Source organism: Anomaloglossus baeobatrachus, chromosome 11, assembly GCF_048569485.1.
Source record: "Anomaloglossus baeobatrachus isolate aAnoBae1 chromosome 11, aAnoBae1.hap1, whole genome shotgun sequence".
Taxonomy (NCBI): Eukaryota; Metazoa; Chordata; class Amphibia; order Anura; family Aromobatidae; genus Anomaloglossus; species Anomaloglossus baeobatrachus.
The window spans coordinates 29711533-29739302 of NC_134363.1; the positions used below are offsets into that span (position 1 = coordinate 29711533).

General features: G+C 52.9%; 1 protein-coding gene across 1 annotated transcript in view; it reads right to left on the reverse strand.

The window, feature by feature from the left end:
* LOC142256545 (phospholipase A2 inhibitor and Ly6/PLAUR domain-containing protein-like) overlaps positions 1 to 21991 on the reverse strand; it is a 29490-nt gene extending 7499 nt beyond the window's left edge. The window contains exons 1-2 of the mRNA XM_075328302.1: positions 21908 to 21991; positions 14418 to 14534 (exon numbers count right to left, since the gene is read on the reverse strand). Coding sequence (XP_075184417.1) covers positions 14418 to 14534; positions 21908 to 21962 — 172 coding nt within the window. The 5' untranslated portion in view covers positions 21963 to 21991. The remainder of the gene's footprint in view (positions 1 to 14417; positions 14535 to 21907) is intronic.
* Positions 21992 to 27770: the final 5779 nt, after the last annotated feature.

The window sequence follows — 27770 nt, forward strand, 5'->3', positions numbered from 1 at the left end:
CCCCTTCTGCTCGGGTCCGGCTGCTGCTCAGTGGTGGCCCGAGCTGTGGGCCGGATCCCGGGGTGTCTCGAGCGGCACTCCTCTCCCGTGAGTGAAAGGGGTTTGTTGGGTGTGGGGATTGTTATAGTTCGTGACGCCACCCACGGTTGTGGTGATTGCACCACCGCTGCTTTGGATGGGGATCCCGGGGATGGTGATGGGAGCAGCCAGGTGTTGTGTTGCCCCTCCGTGGGTAGGGGTTGGTGATCCCGGGGCCCGGTGAAGAGATGTGAAGTGTAGGGCCTGGTGGGCGCAGGGACGCGGGGGCAGCGCTGTGCCTTGCGGCACTATGGTACTCACTCAGCCTGAGACTTGGACACAGTTTGTACGGTAAACCAAACGGCTGGTAGGACGGTCCCACAGACGGCTGCTTTGCTTCCCCGGTAGGTGACGGTGATGTCCCTCTTCCTTGCACCTGTATGTACGGATGGTTGCGATGGGTCCCCACCGGTAACCCGCTCCCCGGCTTCAAGCTGGGCCGGAGGAGCACTACACTTTGCCCGCAGGCGCTGGCCCTCAGAGACTGGTGCCCTGGCGGTGGCGGTGCCTCTGTTGTACAGGTTGGACTGTTGCCTTCTATCGGGACTTGGTTGTTGGGGGAATCTACGTCCCCTTCACTGATGGATTCGGCAAATTTGGCGACTCCTAGCCTTGCCGGGGTCCGAGAGGCCCCTGCCCTGGTGCTGACTGTCTTTCGGAACACTGCTCCAGACCACCGGGCACACAGCCAACGGGGTCCTTCCAGGAACTTCCAAACGGTCCCCCTCCGGACAGTCACCGCCGTCGCTGACCTTGCTGTTCTAGCCCTACACACAGCTGGGCTCTCAGGCTTCTCCTTCCCTCTGCTCTGTCACCACTTCTTGCTTTCCTCCTTTTCCACTTTGCTTTCCTTCACTTTCACTTGTTGTTTGTTTACTCTAGCCCTCAGCTAGACTGCACTCTTCCCCTGCCCGGGGCTATCTGCTGTTCACTCCTTCATGTCCCTGACTCGACTGCCTGGTTACTTCCTGCCTCCAGAGTTGTGAGCTCCTTGGTGGGCGGAGCCAACCGCCTGGCCCACCCCCTGGTGTGCATCACAGACTCCTGGAGGGAGGCAACAAGGATTTGTAGGTTGCTGATGTGCCTACCTGGGGTGTGGGGTGTGGTGGTGTTGTGACCTGTGTCCCCTGGCTTGCCCAGGGCGACACATTCCCCCTTAGCAAAACGCAGACCGTCCGCGGGCTGCCGTCCTACACCGGTTTTATTTTTCTGTAAAAAGGGGATAACAGGGTTAAACATATATACATTTCAATAACTCTTCCCAATACGGGAGGCACATTTACTTTTAACGTTTCAACGGTATACGGTCACGGTTTCCGCTCTCTCCCACCCAAGTAACCTGGCCCTGATGCTGCCCCTAAAACCCAGGCAGCAGCCCTTGACCCACAGTCCAGCACACGGTACCCGAGCGGGATCTGTCCTTCCCCTCCAGAGGGTAGCCACCGGTTCCTTTGGTGGCTGGGCCCTGGCCTGCTCTGCTCAGGGCCCTCCCTCCAACCTGCCTCTCCGGAGGCGGCCTGCGGAAACGGTAACGGTACCCAACATATTTACAAGCCACTAACGTTTGTGGTTGCCCTGCAAAGTTCACGGGCTTGTCCATGGATAGTTCCCATGCATTTTTAAACGTTAAACGGTCCCCACGGGGACAACGGTGCCGGCTCCAGCCGGTTGCAAATCAACAACAAATCAGGTTACTTCTTCGGATCATTTTCATCATCATTGCAGAACTTTCAAACTTTTTCAACAGACACACAACACTCTTTTACATTTGCGGACCCCTTTTTCTCATAGAACGGTCTCCCTGTACCTAAGTGGGGGTCTACCTAGGTTGGAACGGGTGGACCTTCGGGGCCCGGTGTCAGTGTTGCTAGACAGTGGGGTAGAGGGAACAATCGGTTCCTCCTCCCTGCTATAGTGTGGGGCAGGCGGAGGTATAGGGGGGCTGGGTACAGGTTCATCCCTGGGCACTGGCACTGGTTCTGGCTCACGATTAACCACTTCCACTACTTCTTCATCCACGGGTTGTGGGAACAGTATCACTGGAAGTATCACCGCGCCGTTCTGTGTAGGCCAGTTTGCTGGGAAGTCACCCATTACAGTGTGTATTACCTCTGCTGCCTTCTCCACGGGTGGAGGAACCGGTACTTCAGCCTCTGCCTTCAACGCTGGGGGGCATTTTTTTAGATGGTCCCGGGAAACAGTGGCCAGGGTGCCCCCTTGGTCACGACTGATCTGGTAGGTCTTCCCATCTTCCCAGGCTGTGGGTTGTATGACGTAAGGGACCTGCTCCCACTGATCATCCAGCTTGTGGGCTTTTCTCTTCCGTTTCAGCACCACATCTCCTGGCTGGAAAGGACCTGCGGGCGCCTTCTGATTGAACCGGTGCTCTTGCTGTTCTCGACTTCGACCGAGGTTTTTCTCCACATACTCCTGGATTTGCCGGTACTGTGCCCTCCTCCGACTTTCCCACTCTGCCGTTGAAGGGAGTGCTTCCGGGGCCTCCAACCCCATCTCCAGATCCACCGGCAGGCGGCCAGGCCGAGCCCTCATCAGATACGCTGGGGTGCACTTCGTCGAGCTGGACGGGATATTATTGTACATGTCGACCAAGTCGGGCAACTTTTCCGGCCACATGTTCCGTTCTTCCAGCGGCAGCGTCTTGAGGAGCCCCAGGACCAAGTGATTCATTTTCTCGCACATGCCGTTGGTTTGGGCATGGTACGGGGTGGTCCGAATCTTCTTACAGCCGTACAACTGGCAGAATTCGTGAAACACCTCTGCTTCAAAAGCCGGGCCTTGGTCTGTCAGCACCTTCTCGGGGTACCCGTGGGGTCGGCAGAAATAAGCCTGGAACGCTCGAGCAGCGGTTCGACCAGTTAGGTCCTTAACAGGGACGACCACCATAAATCTTGAATAGTGGTCTACCATGGTCAATGCATAGGTGTACCCACTTCGGCTAGGGGTGAGCTTGACATGGTCCAGGGCGACCAGCTCCAGCGGCTGATGGGTAACGATGGGATGTAATGGTGCCCTCTGGCTAGTCTCGTCCTTTCTCCTCAGTGTACAAGGACCGCACTCTCGGCACCAGGCTTCCACCGATTCCCGCATCCCACTCCAATAGAACCGCTCCCTCAACAGCATCTCCAGCTTTTTCCACCCGAAGTGGCCAGCACCATCATGGTATGCCCGCAGGACGGTAGCGACCTCAGCTTGAGGAACGATCAACTGGCATATTTTCTCATGGGTCTTTGGGTTGATCAGCTCACGGCACAGCCTCCCTTGGTGTAGGTAGAGCCGTTTTCGTTCTTTCCACAAGCGTTGGGCTTCGGCTGGAGCGCTAGGGTCCATTCCCATGGCGCCTTGTTCCACCAGAGTCTTGACAAGGCGGACAGCCGGCGCTTGGTCCTGGGCGTCCTGCCACTCGTGACTGGGCCGCGGGTCCAGATCCACCCTTTGCTGACACACTTGTACCCTCTCAGGAGGCGGCTGGTGAAACGCAGGCAACTCAATCTCCTCGAGGTCGTCATCCTCGCACCCCTCTTCTGACAAATGGGGCATCCGGGAGAGTGTATCTGCATTGATGTTGACACGACCAGCTCGGTACTTTATGGTGAAATCATAGTTGGCTAACCGGGCTACCCACCGCTGCTCCAGCGCGCCCAACTTGGCCGTGTTCAGGTGAGTCAGCGGATTGTTGTCCGTGAATGCGGTGAATTTTGCTGCCGCCAAATAGTGACGGAACCGCTCCGTGATAGCCCACACCAACGCCAGTAGCTCGAGCTTGAAAGAGCTATAGTTCTCAGGGTTCCTTTCAGTCGGACGGAGTTTTCGGCTGGCGTAGGCGATCACCTTCTCCTTTCCATCCTGGACCTGGGAGAGGACCGCTCCTAGCCCCACATTACTGGCGTCCGTGTGGAGGATGAACGGGCGCCCGTAGTCAGGGTACGCCAGGACCTCTTCTCCGGTCAGGGCCGCCTTCAACTGGCAAAAGGACTCCTCATGCTTGTCCTCCCACGACAGTGGGGCTCCGACGGGTCTGCCACCCTTGGTCTGTCCCACGAGGAGATCTTGCATGGGGGCGGCCATCTTCGTGTACCCCTTTATAAAGCGCCGATAGTACCCCACCAGCCCAAAAACTGCCTTACCTCCCTCACGGTAGCGGGCCTCGGCCAGCTTTGGATAGCAGTGATCTTCTCAGGGTCGGGGGCGACACCATCCGCACTCACCACATGCCCTAGATATTGCACCTTGGGTTTCAGCAGGTGGCATTTTGAGGGCTTCAACTTCATCCCGTACTTAGCAAGGGACGCGAACACCTCGGCCAGGTGCTCCAGATGGGCTTCATACGTCTGGGAATAAACAATCACATCATCCAAATACAGCAGGACGGTCTCGAAGTTTAAATGTCCCAAACAGCACTCCATCAGCCGTTGGAAAGTCCCGGGGGCATTGCACAGCCCAAACGGCATGCTATTGAATTCGCAGAGTCCCATCGGGGTGGTGAAGGCGGTCTTCTCCCAGTCCTCCGGGGCCACGGCCACTTGCCAGTATCCGCTGGTGAGGTCAAGGGTCGAGAAGTAGTTTGCAGTTCTCAGTGCAGCCAAAGACTCTTCGATACGAGGCAACGGATAGGCATCTTTATGGGTTATCTGGTTGATCTTCCGGTAGTCCACACACATCCGCATGGTACCATCCTTCTTCTTGACCAGTACCAACGGAGCGGCCCAGGGACTACAGCTGTCCCGAATAACCCCTGCCTCCTTCATATTTTTCAACATATCTTTGGCACACTGGTAATGTGCAGGGGGTATAGGTCTATACCTCTCTTTGATAGGGGGATGTTCTCCCGTAGGAATGTGGTGTTGGACCCCCTTAATCTGCCCAAAGTCTAGGGGGTGCTTACTGAAAACCTGTTCGTACTCCTGCACCACCCTGTGTACCCCTGCCCTATGATGTGTAGGGGTATCATCAGTGCCCACATGTAGCTGTTGGTGCCACTCCTTGGTGTCCCCCTGGGGTGGGGAAGTGCTGGTGGTAGGTGGGAGTGTGGATGGACTGGCTTCCTGGATAGTGTGAGGGTCTAGGGTGAGCAGCTTGGCAATGGTGGCATACCGGGGGAGCCTGACTTCTTCCTCCCCACAATTCAACACTCTCACAGGCACTCTCCCTTTCTTCACATCTACCACCCCTCGGGCGGCCACTACAGTGGGCCAGTGCTCGGAAGGCATGGGCTCCATCATCGCAGGGTAGTCACGCCCCTGAGGCCCTACTGCTGCCCTACACCAGATCATCATCTCACTCCTAGGGGGCACAGTCAATGGAGCAACATCCATCACTCTCACTCCACCAATCTCCCCTCCGGTTGAGCTTACATGCTGGCGGTACATCAGGGCACGGATTTCACGCTGCACAGCCCTCTGCCGGCTCCCCGCCGCCGTGGTGGCTAGCTGTTGCAATAGGTTCAACACATCAGCCATGCAGTGTTCCATCACATTGGTTCCCAGCACTATTTTCGGGTTATGATCACTAGGCTCATTCATGATCACAATCATACCCTGGTGTTGCAGTTCAGCTTGCCCCACTGTCATAGCCACCTGTTTATACCCCACCTGGGTCAATGGAAGTCCATTAGCGGCAATCAAATTTATACTATTGTCTGGAGGCGCCAGCTCGTCTGTGGCCCAATATCGCTGATACAACGTGTACGGTATGGTCGTTACCTGTGATCCAGTGTCCAAGAGAGCCATCACCGGTATGCCGTCCACAGCCACAGGGATGATAGGGCGGGCCCCGACATATCGGTCTCGCCAGTCCGGGGGGCCACGGTGTTCTACTCCTGAGGATTGGCCCGGGGCCCCAGGGGTTGCTCGTTTAACGGGCACTGTCGGTAATAATGGCCCGGCTTACGGCACTTGTAGCAGATTGGAGGTCTGCTCCGCGGGTTGTTAGCGCTTCTCCGCTGCATCCAGGGAACATCTTCGGGACTGTCAGAAGCTGTATCTGTGCTGGGGGCTGAGATCTGGTCAGTGGTTGTAGCGCAGCAAGGATTTTGGCAAGGTCTCCGTCCAGGCGACGGACCTGGGCTGCCAGTTCTTCCACTGTGCTGCTCGAGGCTGCAGGTATTAAGGAGGTTGGTTTGGCTGGGGCGGCCACAACGGGAGCTGTCTCGACGGGCCACGGGACGGGTTCCAGAGCTTCAGCAGCTGGGGGCTGTAGTGCTTTAATAGCCCGCTCCTTTAACACAGCAAAGTCCACATCCGGGTGTTCCAGGGCCCACAGCCGGAGTTGTTTACGATCCTCAGGGGACCTCATCCCCTGCGCAAATTGCTCCACTAACATCTTGTTGCTATCCGCCTCATTAATAGGGTTCACCCGCTTCAGCGTGCGGAGGGCGGTCTGCAGACGTAGAGCATAGTCCCGAATGCTATCCCCAGCTCGTTGCCGGCACTGGTAAAACTGCATCCTCAGCTCAGCTTCAGTCCGGGTCTCGAAGGCAGTCTGTAGCTTCTCGAAGATGGTGGCTACAGAGAGCCGGTCCCCCTCGGCCCAGGTCTCCGCTTCCTGCTCCGCCGCACCGGTTAACTGGCCTAGCACTATCGCTGCACGTTGCTTATCAGTCAGGGGGTACAGCTCTAGCAACGGGTTAAGCTTTTTCCGGAAGGCCTGTAAGGCATCCGGTTTCCCGTCATACTGCGGTAGCCAGGCAGCTCCGGGCGCATAGGGCAAGGAAAACGGCATGACCTGAGCAAGCGCGGGGGCCGCGGCACCTCCCGCCAGTACGGCCGGGACCTGGGCAGGCCCATTCCCATCCGCGGGTGCCGCTGCGGCTGCGACCACCGCTCCTCCAGCGGCTCCGTCGGGCGCAGACATCTTGTTTCCGTCCCCCTTAGCTCTTTTCGGCCCCTCCTCTCTCGGGGCGGGGTTTTGACCTTCGCGCCTCTACTGCTCGAGAAGACGCTCGAGCGGGAACTTTTCGCGCCAAAGATGGCGGCTTCTGAAATTTTTCTGCCGGATACCTCCGGCGGTAACAAGGCGCACCTCTACCAGACGGCAGAGCGGTAAGATCCTGTTCGTGACGCCAAGTTGTCGCGGGCGGGGAGGAGGGTGTCAGCACACCGCGCTCACCCCTTCTGCTCGGGTCCGGCTGCTGCTCAGTGGTGGCCCGAGCTGTGGGCCGGATCCCGGGGTGTCTCGAGCGGCACTCCTCGCCCGTGAGTGAAAGGGGTTTGTTGGGTGTGGGGATTGTTATAGTTCGTGACGCCACCCACGGTTGTGGTGATTGCACCACCGCTGCTTTGGATGGGGATCCCGGGGATGGTGATGGGAGCAGCCAGGTGTTGTGTTGCCCCTCCGTGGGTAGGGGTTGGTGATCCCGGGGCCCGGTGAAGAGATGTGAAGTGTAGGGCCTGGTGGGCGCAGGGACGCGGGGGCAGCGCTGTGCCTTGCGGCACTATGGTACTCACTCAGCCTGAGACTTGGACACAGTTTGTACGGTAAACCAAACGGCTGGTAGGATGGTCCCACAGACGGCTGCTTTGCTTCCCCGGTAGGTGACGGTGATGTCCCTCTTCCTTGCACCTGTATGTACGGATGGTTGCGATGGGTCCCCACCGGTAACCCGCTCCCCGGCTTCAAGCTGGGCCGGAGGAGCACTACACTTTGCCCGCAGGCGCTGGCCCTCAGAGACTGGTGCCCTGGCGGTGGCGGTGCCTCTGTTGTACAGGTTGGACTGTTGCCTTCTATCGGGACTTGGTTGTTGGGGGAATCTACGTCCCCTTCACTGACGGATTCGGCAAATTTGGCGACTCCTAGCCTTGCCGGGGTCCGAGAGGCCCCTGCCCTGGTGCTGACTGTCTTTCGGAACACTGCTCCAGACCACCGGGCACACAGCCAACGGGGTCCTTCCAGGAACTTCCAAACGGTCCCCCTCCGGACAGTCACCGCCGTCGCTGACCTTGCTGTTCTAGCCCTACACACAGCTGGGCTCTCAGGCTTCTCCTTCCCTCTGCTCTGTCACCACTTCTTGCTTTCCTCCTTTTCCACTTTGCTTTCCTTCACTTTCACTTGTTGTTTGTTTACTCTAGCCCTCAGCTAGACTGCACTCTTCCCCTGCCCGGGGCTATCTGCTGTTCACTCCTTCATGTCCCTGACTCGACTGCCTGGTTACTTCCTGCCTCCAGAGTTGTGAGCTCCTTGGTGGGCGGAGCCAACCGCCTGGCCCACCCCCTGGTGTGCATCACAGACTCCTGGAGGGAGGCAACAAGGATTTGTAGGTTGCTGATGTGCCTACCTGGGGTGTGGGGTGTGGTGGTGTTGTGAGCTGTGTCCCCTGGCTTGCCCAGGGCGACACAAGGGCACCGGCTTTCACTCTCAGATTCACCCAGAAACGGCGGAGGTCCCTAACAGTGGTCCCAGCAGTCCAAGGGTCCCTACAGCTGTGACAAGAACTGTGAGTAAAGAGCTTGAACTGCACCCTTGAAGTGGTCTCTGTTATTTCAGCTGCATAGACACTCACAAGCACCAACTGTGCCCCAGGCATTGCTCCACCTGTGGGGAGCAGTATCACCATTGCTGCCATAACACCATCCCGGAGGCCTCACACAGCAGCGGCGGCTTAATAGCCGCATACCACAGGTGGCGTCACGAACACAACCATTAACAAGCAAGCCACATATTCTACTGACACCCACCAGGGCCACGGAGCCGGGCCCAGCCACCACTTACTACCACCGGACTAGTCCGGCCCGGCACCGGGTGTCCCATAGCCCTGGGGTGGGCGAGTCATTTTTGGCGTCACGAACAGGATTTCGTGCCCGGTCTAACCGGGTACTGTGCGCCTGAAGAACCGTGTGACAGACTGTGTACTTTACTGAGAAACCGCCGCCATTAGCGCTCCTGAGAGCGGGAAGAAGGGGGGCGTGCAAGAAGAAAGGGCGCAAAGAGAAGCCCCGCCCCCTTGTCCAAGAAAAGCGCGCGAAGCGGTGCCCGCCATAGAAGGCGGAGGAAGAAAAGATGGCGCGTGAAGAAGCTAAAAGGATGGATGCCGAGCAACGAGCGGCCAGAGGAGGAGTGGCCGAGCCGGGACACGCACCTCAGAACCGGGTTGTGTCCTGCGTCCTGGAGAGCGGAGAAGATCCAGCAGCCGCTGCAGAGCCGGGTAAAGAGAGTGACACGCCCAGCCGGCGGAGCCCGGATTGCCAGGTGGGGTTCCTGCCCGGTCCTCCTGCAGGCGCGCGTGCCACGACCGCAGCTCCGATACCAGCACCCTGCAGCAAGACAGCGACCACCAGAACACCGGAGATGCAACTGAGGGGTGAGTCATTTAATGCCCCTGCCGGCGCGAGAGCCCCAACCCCCGCTGCCATGCCCGCGGTCCCTGGAGGGACGCCCGACACGGCGACGCCGATCCGGGCCGCAGCTACGCCAGGTGCGGCCCGCCAAGATCTCACCGCCGGAGCGACGCCCATCCACACCGCAGCAGCGACTCCAACCCAGGCCGCCGCCATGCCAGGCGCGGCCCGCCAAGACAAGGAGGCAGCCCCAGAAGAGCCAGAGTGGCGCCGTATGGCTGGTAACCCCCTGCAAGCCAGCAGCCTCGCGCCAGCCAGTAACCCTATGCAAGCCAGCAGCCTCGCGCCAGCCAGTAACCCTATGCAAGCCAGCAGCACTACCTCAGAGCAGGCCCAGGCCGCAGCATCTTGCAGCAGGCCTGCTACAGCCACGCAGGAGACGCAGACTGTGCTGACCGCTGTCTACCTGCTGCCAAGTGGGGAGCCGGAGAAGAATCCCTACATGTAAAGAAGTAAGAAGCAGCTGAACTGTATATAGCCCCTGACTGCCCCTCATTCTTTTTGAAGATGACACCCTTCCCTGATGTACTGCCCCTCCTGCTTTTTGAAGACGTCACCCCCCATGTTATGTCCTATCAGGCCTCTGGACTTAGTGGCTGGTATGTTGTGTATGTGTCTTATGTAACCAGGCCATTGGACTTAATGGCTGGTTGATTGTGTCGTATTGTTGATTGAAAGAAACGAACTGCCGGGCTACTGGACTTGTTGTAGCCGAAAATGTATATAGTTGCACCCGTTGTGCCCCCTACCAGAATTATGGGGGAAGTGCCCAAACTGTGCAATGAACTGAAAGTGCACACATAGTTTCTTTATAAGAAGTTCGCAACGTTTACTGATATGTGCCTCCCATAAAGGGAAGAAATGTTTTATTGTTTCATGTTTTGCATACAAAAATGTTTTGCAGTTTCTTCACATGTTTTTGTTGTTTTTCAGCCCGAGGACGTGCTGGGATTTGCTGTGGGGGAGTGTGGCGCCCCTGAGGCTTCCGTCGCCACAGGTCATTGCACCCCATCAGCGGTGTGATGCCCCATTCTGGGTGAGGAAGGGAGTGAACACCGGTCCCCTGGTAAATCCACACTACACCCATTGTTAGGTACATACTGGGACCAGGGAAAGTGGCAGGCAACCCTCCCATGCTGCATGCTGAGAGGGGCTGTAAGACCCATCCCTGCTCCCATAGGGTGGTAGCTTAGCAACTGGGGAGGTGGGAGGAGCCACCAGAGAGCAGATAGAGAAAGGAAGGTCGAGTTAGTTTCAGTTTACCTCAGGGAGTGAAAGAGTGAGGAGCCAGCATGTAGTTGGAGAAGAAGAACGAGACGAAGGAGGGAGGAGGAGGCCTGCTGGAGGCAGGCAAGGAGAAAGAAAGAAAGAAAGAAGGAAAGAAAGGCTCCAAGTCAGTCAGGAGCAGACAACCAGAAGGAGACGCTTCCTGGTGAAGAACCTGGGACCCAGAGGTCCAGGTGACACCACGCAGAGACAGAAGGAGTCGCAGGGCCACGGGTAGTCCTGGAGGTACCACGAGCAGTCCTTGTTAGGTACCGAAGAGAGGGCCTAGAGGCGCCACGGGTAGTTGCAGGGTGCGGTGGCCTGTTCCACATTAACATCGGTGGAGTGATTAAGCTGCGACAGGGGACGGTCCCTAGAGACTGGAGGAGTGCAAAGACAATCTCCAAACAGTAAAAACCGAGGCCCAGGGAACGTTGTAAACTCCCAGGGCCAGAACCCATAGCAGACCTTCAGAAAAGGGGTAATCAGCCGACAGGTAACCCCCCAGCCTGAAGGCTGTAGTGGAGGCCAAGCCAGGTCCACCCTAACAAAGGCAAGGCTAAGGGAGACAGCAGAAGAAAGAGACACCAAGAGAAGGGCACCGGCTTTCACTCTCAGATTCACCCAGAAACGGCGGAGGTCCCTGACAGTGGTCCCAGCAGTCCAAGGGTCCCTACAGCTGTGACAAGAACTGTGAGTAAAGAGCTTGAACTGCACCCTTGAAGTGGTCTCTGTTATTTCAGCTGCATAGACACTCACAAGCACCAACTGTGCCCCGGGCATTGCTCCACCTGTGGGGAGCAGTATCACCATTGCTGCCATAACACCATCCTGGAGGCCTCACACAGCAGCGGCGGCTTAATAGCCGCATACCACAGGTGGCGTCACGAACACAACCATTAACAAGCAAGCCACATATTCTACTGACACCCACCAGGGCCACGGAGCCGGGCCCAGCCACCACTGACTGCCACCGGACTAGTCCGGCCCGGCACCGGGTGTCCCATAGCCCTGGGGTGGGCGAGTCACGGGCACTACCATGCTCGGGTGCTCGGTACTCGTAACTAGTGATGAGCGGGCACTACCATGCTCAGGTGCTCAGTACCATAACTAGTGATGAGCGGGCACTACCATGCTCGGGTGCTTGGTACTCGTAACTAGTGAAGAGTGGTCACTATCATGCTCGGGTGCTCAGTACTCGTAACTAGTGATGAGCGGGCACTACCATGCTCGGGTGCTCGGTACTCGTAACTAGTGAAGAGTGATCACTATCATGCTCGGGTGCTCAGTACTCGTAACTAGTGATGAGCGGGCACTACCATGCTCGGGTGCTCAGTACTGGTAACTAGTGATGAGCGGGCACTACCATGCTCGGGTGCTCAGTACACGTAACTAGTGATGAGCGGGCACTACCATGCTCGGGTGCTCAGTACTCGTAACTAGTGATGAGCGGGCACTACCATGCTCGGGTGCTCTTAACTAGTGATGAGCGGGCACTACCATGCTCAGGTGCTCAGTACTCGTAACTAGTGATGAGCGGGCACTACCATGCTCAGATGCTCAGTACTCGTAACTAGTGATGAGCGGGCACTACCATGCTCAGGTGCTCAGTACTCGTAACTAGTGATGAGCGGGCACTACCATGCTCGGGTGCTCAGTACTCGTAACTAGTGATGAGCGGGCACTACCATGCTTGGGTGCTCAGTACTCGTAACTAGTGATGAGCGGGCACTACCATGCTCGGGTGCTCATAACTAGTGATGAGCGGGCACTACCATGCTCGGGTGATCAGTACTCGTAACTAGTGATGAGCGGGCACTACCATGCTCGGGTGCTCAGTACTCGTAACTAGTGATGAGCGGGCACTACCATGCTCGGGTGCTCAGTACTCGTAACTAGTGATGAGCGAGCACTACCATGCTCGGGTGCTCATAACTAGTGATGAGCGAGCACTACCATGCTCGGGTGATCAGTACTCGTAACTAGTGATGAGCGGGCACTACCATGCTCGGGTGCTCAGTACTGGTAACTAGTGATGAGTGGGCACTACCATGCTCGGGTGCTCATAACTAGTGATGAGCGAGCACTACCATGCTCGGGTGCTCAGTACTCGTAACTAGTGATGAGTGAGCACTACTACTACTGCTATCTTCGGAGAATAAATGTTAATTGTTCTCAGTGTATAGAAGCTCATTGTTATCGGCAGAACTTCTACTGTTTACATGGGACGATATGCTGCTAATAAAAGTAATTTTAACTCCATCATGAAATGATCCGATCACCCAATGAAAGAATATTTTGATCAATATGCAAGTGATTTCCGGCAAGCGTAGCGCCCCTGAAGCCATCAGGGAGCAACAAGGCTCTGCATCCTCACTGGGATGCAGGGCCTACCCCCTAGGCCCTCGGAATACCAGTGCCGGTAACACACAAAAACGCCAGGTAATCCCAGTGTTCCCCAACAATTCCCCCATAGTACAGTACAAGGCTAGGGTCAGACCAATGGATGGCCGCCTAGAGGTGGAGCCTGTCCAGTCCACTAGTTGACCAGGTGGGAGGGGCAGACAGTGGACAGTTTGTCACTCTGAGTAGAGAGTTGAGGAGTGAAGGTGGACGTGAGGAGACGCATTGACTTGGAGAGGACAGTAACCTGGTGCCCAGGAGGGTAGTTGCCTGGGAGTACGGTGGAGTACTCCCGGAACTACGCACCAACGGGGTACAGGACCCTAGATTAGGCAGAAGCTCCAGGCAGGCCTGATAACCCCTGCACAGGGAGGGGATCATCAAGGACCTCGCAGACCCTAAAAATCCGAGACTCAGTAGCAAAGAAGGAGCCGGGGACAGGACCAGAGACTCCAACCCCACAGGATTCACGCTACCGTCATACAGACAGCAGTGGAAAATGCACCGGACAGGGATCCCCAGTTGCTCTACGCCACGGGGACCGACCAACAAGAGACAGGTGCAGGGGAAGAAGATACCAGCTTATTACACTGGCACTGGGACAAAGGGGACTGAAGGTGAAACCAGCCAGCCTCGGGTAACCAGTTATCACCAGAAAGTGAGTAAAGAACCAGTTGCACTAAACCATCTGTGTCGACTACCTTCTTCTGACACCTGTCACATCACCCATCCTCTGGGGCACGGTCCTGCTTGCGGAGGGTCTACCATCCAGGCTGCCATTAACACCAGCCTCAGTAGTGGACATTGTGCAGCGGCGGCTCCATATACATAGCCGCAACACCGCAAGTGGCATCACGTGTGAACACTAATATAATCTCCTGTAAATACACCCCATTACAAAAAGGGCCCAGGGCACAAAACCGGGCAACGGCCACCAAAGTGACATCCCCAAGATATACACTGCCCGGGACCGAGTACCCCATATCCCTGTGTGACACATGTACACAAGCCGATAATCAAGGAATGAGCGATGTAACGAATGCTCATTGCAGATTATCGCCTTATTGAGATGGGCCATTATCGAGTCTTGCAGGAAACTAAAACTAATAAGGGAACAAGGTGAAGTAGAACGGGGCACATGAAGAGACTCAGAACTAAAGGAACTGAAAGTTAAAAACACCTGGAAGTGGACAGTTTTTCCGGTAGTGGATTGAGTTCTTACCAGCTTCCAATCATAGACACTTATTTTCCTGCACACACGTTTAAGGCACACCAAGAAAATTAGTAGGTATAGTTCGGGGTTTTTTTGGTCCCACTTACCAACACGGTCGTACTCAATTGCCTGAGCACAAACGTCATTTTCATTTTCACACTCAACCGTCTTTCCGGAGCAGTCTTCACCGACCGCCTTACATTGTTGACAACACAGGGCATCACCTAAAAGAAAATCAACAGAAAAAATTAAAGACAGGGCTTAGGGGCAGACTGGAACTAAAATTCAGTTCTGACCTCACCCCCCACAGCCCCAGATTGGGGTCTCTGTTACTAAAATTACCCTGCCTGGAGGAAATCAAGATTTGCTACTGTAGCGCCCCTGATGACATCAGGGGCTACAAAGTACTGCATCCTGTCAAAGATACAGGGCCTACCCCCAGGGATCTGGAAGACCAGTGCCGATAACACCAAAACACATAATAGTCCCTGTTTTCCCCTTCCCAACAACTGGTGACAGACTTGGTATGGACCCAATGGATGGCCACTAGGGGTGGAGCCGATCCAGTCCACTAGACGACAACCAGGGAGGAAGGGTCAGACAGTCAATAAGTGGAAGTAGAAGGAGACGGACTTACCAGACTGACAGGGTTGTGTAGCAGTGACCTGTCAGGCGCAGGCGTGTGGTTGCCGAAGAAGTACGGGGGAGTACTCTCAGAACCATAGCACCAACGGGGTACAGAGCCGTAGGTCAGGCAAATGCTCCAGGCAGACCTGATAAAATCTACACAGTGAGGGGACCATCCAGGACCTCACTGACCGTAAAATCCGGGGGCACCAGCAGTGACGGGAGAACCAGGGACCGGAACCGAACACCGACCCTACAGGGTTCAAACTGCCCGCCGTACGGACCAGAGACTGAGAGACAAACAGGAGGGGACCTCCAGACGTTTCAAGCCATGGGGACCCACCAACTAGAGAGAAGTGCAGGGGAAAGAAGCCACCAGGTTACCACACCAGCACTGGGACTAAGGAGACCAGAGGTGAAAACCAGCCTTCCTCAGGGTACCAGCAGTCCCAACACTGAACAAAGAAACCAGTTACACGGCAACCCGTTGTGTGACCTACCTTCTTTCCATGCCTAACTTAACCACCTACCCCCTGGGGCCTCAGCCATACTTGTGGAGGGCCCAACATCCAGGCTGCCATTAACATCAGCCCCAGTGGCGAGAAACTGTGCGGCTCCATCTACCTGGCTGCAACTTACAAGTGGCATCATGACATAAATTCTATTATCTCTCCCTTGTATATAACCCCCTTTCAGGCAACCCCCAGTGTCACGGAACCGGGAAACGGCCATTACACACCCGTGGCACAGCATTCCCGTAAATATTTTGCCCAGGATCGAGTACCCCATAGCCCTGTGGCGCGTCACTACAAGATCAATATTACCAACTAGAAGGTGGCCCGATTCTACGCATCGGGTATTCTAGAATTTACGTATTGTGTAGTTCATGTATGATTTTTGTTATATATATATATAGATGTTGTTGTGTGTAGTTACCAAGTGTTTGTGTAGGGGCTGTACATGTTCTGGGTGTTGTCTGGGTGTGACGGGGGGTGAGAGCGGTGTTGTATGTGTGTTGCGTGTGTTGCATTGTTTGTGGAGCACTGTGTGTCTGTAGCGTTGTGTGTGTGTTGCGCGGTTTGTGTGTGTGTGGTGTGTTTTGGGGGGAGGTATGTTTTGTGCAATGTGTGTGTTGCATGGTATGTGCGTATATTTGTGTGTGCCGCGGTGTTTGTGTGTTGGGTGTTGTGTGTGTGCAGCGTTGTCTGTGTGTGTGGGTGTCTGTGTAGGGCAGTTGTTTGTGGTTCCCAGTGTGTGTGTGTGTGGTGTGTGGTGTGTTGTGCAGTGCGCGCGTGTGTGTGTGTGTGTGTGTGTGTGTTGGAGGGAGGTGCGCACTCCCAAACGTGCTCCATCCCCCATGCAGCGCACTCCCCATCGTGCTCCATCCCCCATGCAGCGCACTCCCCATCGTGCTCCATCCCCTATGCTGCGCACTCCCAAACGTGCTCCACCCGCCATGCTGCGCACTCCCAAACGTGCTCCATCCCCCATGCTGCGAACTCCCCATCGTGCTCCATCTCCCATGCTGCGCACTCCCAAACGTGCTCCACCCGCCATGCTGCGCACTCCCAAACGTGCTCCATCCCCCATGCTGTGAACTCCCCATCGTGCTCCATCCCCGATGCTGCGCACCCCCCCATCATGCTCCATCCCCGATGCTGCGCACCCCCCCATCGTGCTCCATCCCCCATGCTGCACCAGCATCAGCCTCTCTGCCCCCAGCATCAGCTTCTCTGCCCCCAGCATCAGCCTCTCTCCTCCCAGCATCAGCCTCTCTCCTCCCAGCATCAACCTCTCTCATCCTAGCATCAGCCTCTCTCCTCCCAGCATCAGCCTCTCCTCTCTGTCCCCAGCATCAGCCTCTCTCCTCCCAGCCTTCCCCAGCATCAGCCTCTCTCCTCCCAGCCTCCCTCCTCCCACCCTCCCCCAGCATCAGCCTCCCTCTCCCAGCCTCCCCCAGCATCAGCCTCCCCCAGCATCAGCCTCTCTTCTCTCAGCCTACCTCTCCCAGCCTCCCTCCTCCCAGCCTCCCTCAGCATCAGCCTCCCTCTCCCAGCCTCCCCAAGCATCAGCCTCCACCAGCATCAGCCTCTCTCCTTCCAGCCTCCCCCAGCATCAGCCTCCGCCAGCATCAGCCTCTCTCCTTCCAGCCTCCTCCAGCATCAGCCTCCCTCTCCCAACCTTCCCCAGGATCAGCCTCTCTCCTCCCAGCCTCCGTCCTCCCAGCCTTCCCCAGCATCAGCTTTCCCCTCCCAGCCTCCCTCAGCATCAGCCTTCCCCAGCATCAGCCTCTCTCCTCCCAGCCTCAGCCTCTCTCCTTCCAGCCTCCCCCAGCATCAGCCTCTCTCCTTCCAGCCTCCCTCAGCATCAGCCTCCCCTTCCCAGCCTTCCCCAGGATCAGCCTCTCTCCTCCCAGCCTCCTTCCTCCCAGCCTCCCCCTCCCAGCCTCCCTCAGCATCAGCCTTCCGCTCCCAGTCTCCCCCAGCATCAGCCTCCCCAAGCATCAGCCTCCACCAGCATCAGCCTCTCTCCTTCCAGCCTCCCCCAGCATCAGCCTCTCTCCTTCCAGCCTCCCTCAGCATCAGCCTCCCGTTCCCAGCCTTCCCCAGGATCAGCCTCTCTCCTCCCAGCCTCCTTCCTCCCAGCCTCCCCCTCCCAGCCTCCCTCAGCATCAGCCTTCCCCTCCCAGTCTCCCCCAGCATCAGCCTCCCCAAGCATCAGCCTCCACCAGCATCAGCCTCTCTCCTTCCAGCCTCCCCCAGCATCAGCCTCCCCATGCATCAGCCTCCACCAGCATCAGCCTCCCTCGTCCCAGCCTCCCCCAGCATCAGCCTCCCCCTCCCAGCCTCCCCCAGCATCAGCCTCTCTCCTCCCAGCATCAGCCTCTCTCATCCCAGCATCAGCGTCTCTCCTCCCAGCATCAGCCTCTCCTCTCTGTCCCCAGCATCAGCCTCTCTCCTCCCAGCCTTCCCCAGCATCAGCCTCTCTCCTCCCAGCCTCCCCCAGCATCAGCCTCCCCCAGCATCAGCCTCTCTTCTTCCAGCCTCCCCCAGCATCAGCCTCTCTCCTTCCAGCCTCCCCCAGCATCAGCCTCCCTCTCCCAGCCTTCCCCAGGATCAGCCTCTCTCCTCCCAGCCTCCGTCCTCCCAGCCTCCCCCTCCCAGCCTCCTTCAGCATCAGCCTTCCCCTCCCAGTCTCCCCCAGCATCAGCCACCCCCTCCCAGCCTTCCCCATGATCAGCCTCTCTGCTCCCAGCCTCCTCCAGCACGCCGTGCTCCTCTGCCGACACTCACACACCCGATCGCATCCACTCACACACACCCGATCGCATCCACTCACACACACCCGATCGCATCCACTCACACACACCCGATCGCATCCACTCACACACACCTGATCGCATCCACTCACACACACCCGATCGCATCCACTCACACACACCCGATCGCATACACTCACACACACCCGATCGCATCCACTCACACACACAGACACTGACGATATCGCACATACGCGCTCACACTCACAACATCCGGAGATACCACATGCCTCTGGCCATGTGATCCTCCGTCAGGTCCTTGAAGGTCACAACAGCACAGTATCGAGGCCGAGAAGCAAGCGATATCGCCGGATGCTGTGAGTGTGTGGATGCGATGTGAGGTGTGTGTGAGGTGTGTGTGAGAGTGAGTGTGATCTGATGTGTGTGTATGTTTGTGTGTCTGCTGTTATGTGTGTGCGTGTGGATCTTCCGCTGCAGCAGGACCTTGATGCGCTTGTAACCATGCGAGCATGGTTACCAACGTATCCACACCACTCCCGTGCGAGCGGGGGCCGGGGGGGGGTGGGGGTGGGGGGGAGTACAGTACTCACCTCCGTGACAGCCGTGTCAGTTCGGGGAATGCGCGGGGGAGGGGGGAGGGGGGGGGGAGTACAGTACTCACCTCCGTGACAGCCGTGTCAGTTCGGGGAATGCGCGGGGGGAGGGAGGGGGCGGGGCCAGAGCTAGCGTGCATTGCGTGAGGGGGGCGGGGCGTGGCCGAATTGCCAATGCCTGCAGGGTGCCGGGGCGAGAGGCCAATCTGTGGGGGGCGGAGCCTGGGCGAGCGGCTGGCCAATCCGTGTGGGGGCGCAGCCTGGGCGAGCGGCCAATCCGTGTGGGGGGGCGGGGCCATGGCGAGCCCAGCGGCCAATCAGCTTTGTGTCACCGTAAGGACACAATTTTGGAGCATGACAGACAGACAAATAGACAGACAGACAGACAGACAGAATAAGGCAATTATATAAATAGATAATATTGCTTTATAAGCTTTAGTAATATAACAGACAAAAAACTCCAGATTATAACATAATATTACCAGCATATACAGTAGTGAAAATAGCTCCAAACTGATCATTAATCATAATTAGTTCACCATATGGTGACCATAAAATGGTAATACCATTTCTAGACCAGTGCTCTGCAGACCATATATCAGCGTACTGTGCAGGCTCTCCCCTGGGTCAGGAGTAGGCAACCTGCACTGTGCAGGTTCTCCCCATGGTCAGGAGTAGGCAACCTGCACTGTGCAGGTTCTCCCCTGGGTCAGGAGTAGGGAACCTGCACTGTGCAGGTTTTCCCCATGGTCAGGAGTAGGCACCCTGCACTGTGCAGGTTCTCCCCTGGGTCAGGAGTAGGGAACCTGCACTGTGCAGGTTCTCCCCATGGTCAGGAGTAGGCAACCTGCACTGTGCAGGTTCTCCCCTGGGTCAGGAGTAGGGAACCTGCACTGTGCAGGTTTTCCCCATGGTCAGGAGTAGGCACCCTGCACTGTGCAGGTTCTCCCCTGGGTCAGGAGTAGGGAACCTGCACTGTGCAGGTTCTCCCCATGGTCAGGAGTATGGAACCTGCTGGATTGTTACTTTATTTGAGTTCCCTTCCCACCTTCAAGAGAAATCTTGTGGACTTCTTATAAGTATTTCATATTTTAATTGTCTAAGTGGGAAGCTATTCTCCTTGCGGAGACTGACACACCATTCCAGCATGCCAGTAGTGAGGAGACTTTAAGTTACAATGCTCCTTTGGGAAATATGCAACTTGTCTCTTCAGTGAGTATGTAGATGAACAATAGTGCCACATATTGCCTGCAGCACAGTGTTAGGGTCAGTTGTTGAAATTAAAAGGTTAACACCGCGCTGCAGCAACAAAAATGTCAAAGTTTCAAGTTACTTTTTTTTATTCCACGCGTTTCGGAGCAGGAGAGCTCCTTCTTCAGGAATAAATCATAATTGCACATTTGCGATTTTATCCTGAAGAAGAAGCAGCTCTCCTGCTCCAAAACGCGTGGAATAAAAAAAAGTAGCTTGAAACTTTGACATTTTTGTTCCTGCAGCGCGGTGTTAACCTTTTAATTTCCACAACTGATCCTAATACCGTGCTGCAGGAACAAAAATGTCAAAGTTTCAAGTTACTTTTTTTATTCCACGCGTTTCGGAGCAGGAGAGCTCCTTCATCAGGATGAAATCGCAAACGTACAATTATCATATACTCCTGAAGAAGGAGCTCTCCTGCTCCAAAATGCGTAGAATAAAAGAAGAGACTTGAGACTTTGAAGTTTTTGTGCCTGCAGCGTGGTGTTAGGGTCAGTTGTGGAAATTAAAGGGTTAACATCGCGCTGCAGGAACAAAGTCTTCAAAGTTTCAAGTTACTTTTTTGTTCCACGCGTTTCGGAGCAGGAGAGCTCCTTCTTCAGGAATAAATCATAATTGCACATTTGCAATTTTATCCTGAAGAAGAAGCTCTTCTGCTCCAAAACGCGTGGAATAAAAAAAAGTAACTTGAAACTTTGACATTTTTGTTCCTGCAGCACGGTGTTAACCCTTTAATTTCCACAACTGATCCTAATACCGTGCTGCAGGAACAAAAACGTCAAAGTTTCAAGTTATTTTTTTTTTTATTCCACGTGTTTCAGAGCAGGAGAGCTCCTTTTTCAGGATGAAATCGCAAACATACTATTATGATTTATTCCTGAAGAAAAAGCTCTCCTGCTCCGAAACGCGTGGAATAAAAGAAGAGACTTGATACTTTGAAGTTTTTGTGCCTGCAGCAAGGTGCTAGGGTCAGTTGTGGAAATTAAAGGGTTAACACCACGCTGCAGGAACAAAAACTTTAAAGTTTCAAGTTACCTTTTTTATTCCATGCGTTTCCGAGCAGGAGAGCTCCTTCTTCAGGAATAAGTCACAATTGTCCATTTGTGATTTTATCCTGAGGAAGAAGCTCACCTGCTCCGAAACGCGTGGAATAAAAAAAAATAACTTGAACCATTGAAGCTTTTGTTCCTGCAACGTGGTGTTAACCCTTTAATTTCCACAACTGATCCTAACACCTTGCTGCTCCTTCTTCAGGAATAAGTCACAATTGTCCATTTGTGATTTTATCCTGTGGAAGGAGCTTACCAGCTCCGAAACGCGTGGAATAAAAATATAACTTGAACCTTTGAAGCCTTTGTTCCTGCAACGCGGTGTTAACCCTTTAATTTCCACAACTGACCCTATCACTCTGCTTTACAAATACCTCTCTCTATCAGTCACGCAGCATTAGTTATTAGCCATTTTTGCTTACTTCTATCCGAATAAATTCACATACGCTTCGTGCTTGCAATAACAAAACAGATAAGTTTAGCTACTGTTTATATGACTCTTGCGCCAAGGAAGCAAATGATGACTTTTACGGTTCGGAAAGCCTAAAACCTGATATTTGGCTGCCGAATAAGAGATTAGGACAAGGGTTGGGGCTCCACACACCATGCTCAATAGATGTGCGTCACAACTTGCGTCATGGTTGAGTGGGAAAAGACAATATTTGGCTTCTGCAGTCCCAAAGGTCTGAAAAGAGCCATCCGATCACACAATCCGGTAAAATATCTGCATGGTGCATTCCAATTATAAGAGGAAAAGTCAACGTATCCTTATAAATACTTTTGAGAGCTCTTACCTGTCCATAAAATGGCACAGAAGATGGTTATAGAGACAATCAAGGACCTCATCATGGCCAAGTCAAGGACGCTATCGAGTCAGTATGAAATATGATTTTCTTTATTTGGGATCCCTAAGTATATTGTATTTATACGGTGAAATGTTGGCCGTGCCATTAATCTTGTTTAACGCAAACAATCACGTGTCCTTGTTTTCTTTGTGTCAGGGCAAACTTCATGTGTTTGTGAGCTGCTAAGTTAACTCTTTCAATGTTTTTTTGTTTTTTACCAAAGTTTCCGACTTCTTGAAGAAGGAGCTATATCGTGACAATATGATACCCAACTTATAGGCCTGACCATCAAATTGATGGCCACAGACCAGCTCAATTAATTGGTTCCAAAACACTGTGAGAGCTGATAAATGTCTAAATACAATCTAGAAGATAACAAAAACAGGACCTCAAAGTTTTTCGATTTCTCGAAGAAGGAGCTACATTGTGACAATATGATACCTAACCTATAGGCCTGCCCATCAAATTGATGGCCACAGACCAGCTCAATGTATTGGTTCCAAAAACACTATGAGAGCTGATAAATGTCTAAATACAATCTAGAAGATCGCAAAAAACAGGACCTCAAAGTTTCCGACTTTTCGAAGAAGGAGCTACATTGTGACAATATGATACCTAACCTATAGGCCTGCCCATCAAATTGATGGCCACAGACCAGCTCAATGTATTGGTTCCAAAAACACTATGAGAGCTGATAAATGTCTAAATACAATCTAGAAGATCGCAAAAAACAGGACCTCAAAGTTTCCGACTTTTCGAAGAAGGAGCTACATTGTGACAATATGGTACCCAACCTATAGGACTGCCCATCAAATTGATGGCCACAGACCAGCTCAATGTATTGGTTCCAAAAACACTATGAGAGCTGATAAATGTCTAAATACAATCTAGAAGATCGCAAAAAACAGGACCTCAAAGTTTCCGACTTTTCGAAGAAGGAGCTACATTGTGACAATATGGTACCCAACCTATAGGCCTGCCCATCAAATTGATGGCCACAGACCAGCTCAATGTATTGGTTCCAAAAGCACACTGAGAGCTGATAAATGTCTAAATACAATATAGAAGATAGAAGAAAACATGACCTCAAAATTTGGATGGAAAACTACATACAGAAGGACTCCTTACCTCTAAAACGTTTTGGTACAAATGTAATTTTTTTACTCAAGACAGATGTATGTGTGCAGGCTCAGGTCCACTGCAAGGGCCTGAGGTGCTCTTAGTTGGCACATAAAGAGTGATCGCCAGGGAGTCGAGTAACAGGATCTCCAGGGACCAAGGCACCACAGGGTACAGAGACCTAGGCCAGGTGGAAGTTTCAGGCCCATCTGGCAAGTCTGCAGGTGACGGGGACTTTCACGGTTCATCACCACCAGAGTGTCCGGGACACAGTGGCAGAGAGGGAACCAGGGAGCGACACGAAGGTCTGGCCCCGCATCGGTTCACACCACCTGTCATACGGGCCAGCAGCAGAAGGAGAAAGAGAATCAGGGAGAGACCCCAAACAGCTTCACGCCACGGGGACCCCCAATTACGAGGTGCCAGAGACAAAACCAACGGAGCCAGCACTGGACGAAGGGAACCTGGGACCCCTGTAACCAGCACCACACTACAGCTTACCACCTGTGGGAGTAAAGAACCGGTTAACCTTCAGTCCCTTTGGGATCTCCATTACTACTGCATCCCTACATTACGAACTAACATGATGAGGATAGGCAATCAATGTTAAGTGGACAACCTCTTTAAGACTCCATTGTGTTCCAATCTTGCATTTCTTAATCTGTTTACTAGGAGAATATGAAAATATGCTTTCCTTTGCTGTACAAAGTCAACAACCTCACCAGGACGGCGTGCTCCTGAAACAACTGTATCCTTGTCTTAATTTTACTTCTTGTTTGTTTTAGCCGGGCGTCATGTTCCTAAAACAACAGTATTAGTCTTATTTTTACTTCTCGCTTGTCTAGCCTGGTGCCGAATCCAAGAGGAATGATTGATAGTGGTGGAGTAATGTTCCTTTGTGTCTTAAATGTAAAAATTGGAGCGTTCTTATTGGAGTAACAGCCTTGCCCAACTGTTTCGCAGGGTGCAGGTAACTTTATGGCACATTGATATCTACTTATTATGTAGAGCAATGCTTACGTCTTAAAGGTATAAACTGAAAAATAAGAAGCGCTGATAGTGTAATACCAACAGATCAGTGAGGTAGATCAGGAAAAATACACTCACCTGAAAAGGTTGTGATAGTCACAACCACTGATAGAGCATAGGATGATGGCGTCTGCTGCAGCCCCACGTGGATGTGCATACAAATCAGAGTGAAGAGGGGGTTAATGCCGCGCATCAGCCAAAATGAAGATGTAGCACGTTGATGTTATAAACGTATTCTTTTATTCCATCGGTCTACGCGTTTCGAGGATATACCTCTTCTTCAGGACCAGTGCATCAACATAGTAAAGGTATTGTCTGGGACTTTCACAATGATGGCCTCTCCTTAGGCTAAGTCATCCATGTCCGATCGGTGGGGGTGCGACCCCTGGCTCGCTATCGGTGGTGGCCATAACTGCTCAGTTGCGGGGCTGCAGAGTTCTGTAAACTGTATAGTGGTTGTAGACGGGTTCTGCATATCCACCTCAATCAAATCTATAGGAGGCGGATGTGTAGTACCTGACCGTGACCACTTTTCTATCGATAGAGATGTACTGTGCAGCTGACCATTGGGGACAGCTGTTTAGAATGGTGCAAGGTACCACGTTCCCACCGATCCGACATTGATGACCTATCCTAAAGGCCCCGTTACATGCAACAACATCACTAACGAGACATCGTTGGGGTCACGGAATTCGTGACGCACATCGGGCCTCGTTAGCGACGTCGCAGCGTGTGACACGTACGAGCGACCGCTAACGATGCAAAATACTCACTAAAACGTTGATTGTTGACACGTCGTCCATTTCCCAAATATCGTTGCTGGTGCTGGACTCAGGTTGTTCATCGTTCCTGAGGCAACACACATCGCTACATGTGACACCCCAGGAACAACACCGTACCTGCGTCCTCCAGCAACAAGGTGGGTGTGACTTACATGCGGCTGCTCTCCGCCCCTCCGCTTTGATTGGACGCCTGCCGTATGACGTCACTGTGATGCTGCACAAACTGCCACGTTAGAAAAGAGGCTGTTCGCCGGCCACAGCGACGTAGCTAGGAAGGTAACTATATGTGACGGGTACTAGCGATATTGTGCGCCACGGGCAGCGATTTGCCCGTGACGCACAAACGACGGGGGCGGGTGCTTTCACGAGCGACATCGCTAGCCATGTTACTGCGTGTAAAGCCCCCTTAAGGATAAGCCATCAATGTTAAAGTCATAGAGAACCCCTTTAATGATTGTAAATAAAAGCAGTTTGATTTTTAGTGTCCACACAATAGATTTTAATTCAATAACATACCCGGGTGCCCATGAACTATCAAAGTGCTTCAAGCTGAAATCAATTTGAAAATCATGACATTCATCACATCAATGTGGTTTGGGGTATAAACCAAGAATAGAGATATAATTCTTCAGTATCCTGCCCTCAAAGGAAAATAAAAATACTTTTTCTAAACTGAAATGACCTTGTAGACCCCGCCTATTAATGGTAATGAGATAGCTCTGCTGAACATGTCACATTCTATGCTGCAAAGCTGAAGAAAACAGGAAGTGACAGGCAAAAACTGGATAATTTCAGGATATTTTTTAGACTATAAATTTGTACGTCTTTGCATACCATATCGTTCTCAAATTTCCCCTTATATACATATGTTAGAAAACATATTTCCATTATATGGCCCTCTAATACCTAAATGCAAAATGTTATTATCAGTGGGTTCGGCCAACGCTAGTCCGATGTATATAGGGACTTTTTTTTCAAAGGCAGCAGCCATATTACATTTAAAGGAGTCAATAAATCTAGTTGTAATACTCACGGCCACTGTAGAGGAAGTGAGCGGGGTTAGTGGACCCACTAGACCATGGGGGGGACCCGGGCTTACACTTTAGCGGGAGGGGTTTAACTAAGCGATTTCTGCGAGGTCGATGCAGGGTACAACTTCCAGGTCAGCAACCGAGACTGTTGCAGCTGACCCCTTAGGGCAGGTGAAGGACTCAGGAATAAACGGGTATAGGTGGGGTGACTGAGGCATGCAGGACAGGTGTGTACAGACAGGAATGGTGGACACTGCAGGGACAGGAAACAGACACAGAGGTAACGGGACTTGACAACTACCTAGCAGACTGGTATACTAACTAACTGAATGTGTTATGCAGGCACCTCCCCTAATGGGAGGGTGCCATAAATACACAGAACCTCTCAGCCATAGGCTGTTAGGCATTTCAATGAAATGGCATGCTAGCCCTTTAAGAGGAGGACTGATGTACGTACGCTCCCTAACCACACTCCTGGGAGACCTGGGCAGTGTGCACAGGCCCTGTGAGGAGTAGGAGGCAGCAGCACACATGGATGGACGGGGGAGAGTTGGGGAGGACGCGACCCAGCCAGGGTGGTGAACAAGTCAACGCCTCTGCATGGATGCTGGAGCTACACTAGTCTTCAAAGCTTTTTCCTGAGAGGTGGAGATACAAAATCTTTTTATCTTCTCGACTTGTATATCCGATACAAATAAAATACAACACATTAAAAATATAAAAATCCTTTATTTAGTAAATTTAAAGGGAAATATATTAAAATGTTCACATTTAGAGATTTAGTATTAATAGGGGACCCAGTAAAAAGCAATAGTTGTTTAAAAATAAAGTGCATAGAACCACATAATAGAATTACGCTCCATAAAGTGTGACATTAGCATGATCGCTCTTGCTGCCGAGTGGCTGAAGGAGTAGAGCTGGGAGCACAAACATTTGCAAAGCAGAAATTATAGTGTTAATTGGAGAACATGGACCCTGCAGGGAAGGAAAATAATATTATGCGCATAGAACAGGTTATGCATAAAAAAAGCTGCTCCTGCTATGAAATGGCTGAGGGGAATATGGCCAGGTGCCCAAATTTTGCAGAGCCAAAAGTTGCAAGAACCTGTACAAAAGAAAGGTTAGTTACTGCAGAGCACATACCACTGGAACCCCTTGACGCAGGTTTCATAATTACTTCTTCAAAAGATTTTCACGAGTGTGACATGGCCTGATGTGATCTGGGATCAGAAGGTCACAGCGTATTGTTGATCGCTTTAGTGCGCACTCATCATTTACCCTGACTTGGAGCATTCAATTCCCTCTGCCACTGAAGGGGTTAAGGTTCCTTTCAATCCTGCAGTGATCTAACAGGTAGTTGTAACCTCAGCTGCAGCCACTCCATTCTTCTATAAATATCTGCTCCTCACTCCTCTCTCTATGCCGGCTATAGCTCATACCTATAAAGAAGAGAGAACTCCGGCACTCTTCCTCAATGTAGTCAGACAAGAAAAAGGTTGCTTTTTATATATGTATTTTTTATTGAAAAAAAATCCATGCATATATGATGTCCAAAAATATTTTTGGACATCATATATGCATGAATTTTTTTTCAATAAAAAATACATATATAAAAAGCAACCTTTTTCTTGTCTGACTACATTGAGGTAGAGTGCCGGAGTTCTCTCTTCTTTATTAATATCGTTTTTTTACCCTGAGCACCTATAAGGTGAAGCAGGGTCCTATCTCCCTTTATAGCTCATACCTATGCTGTCCACTTGGAAGGAACCAATCTCTGGAGGAAACTGGAGATGTGATCTCAGAGAAATCTGGAATTAGAAGGTCACAGCATAATGTTGATTTAGGCTATGT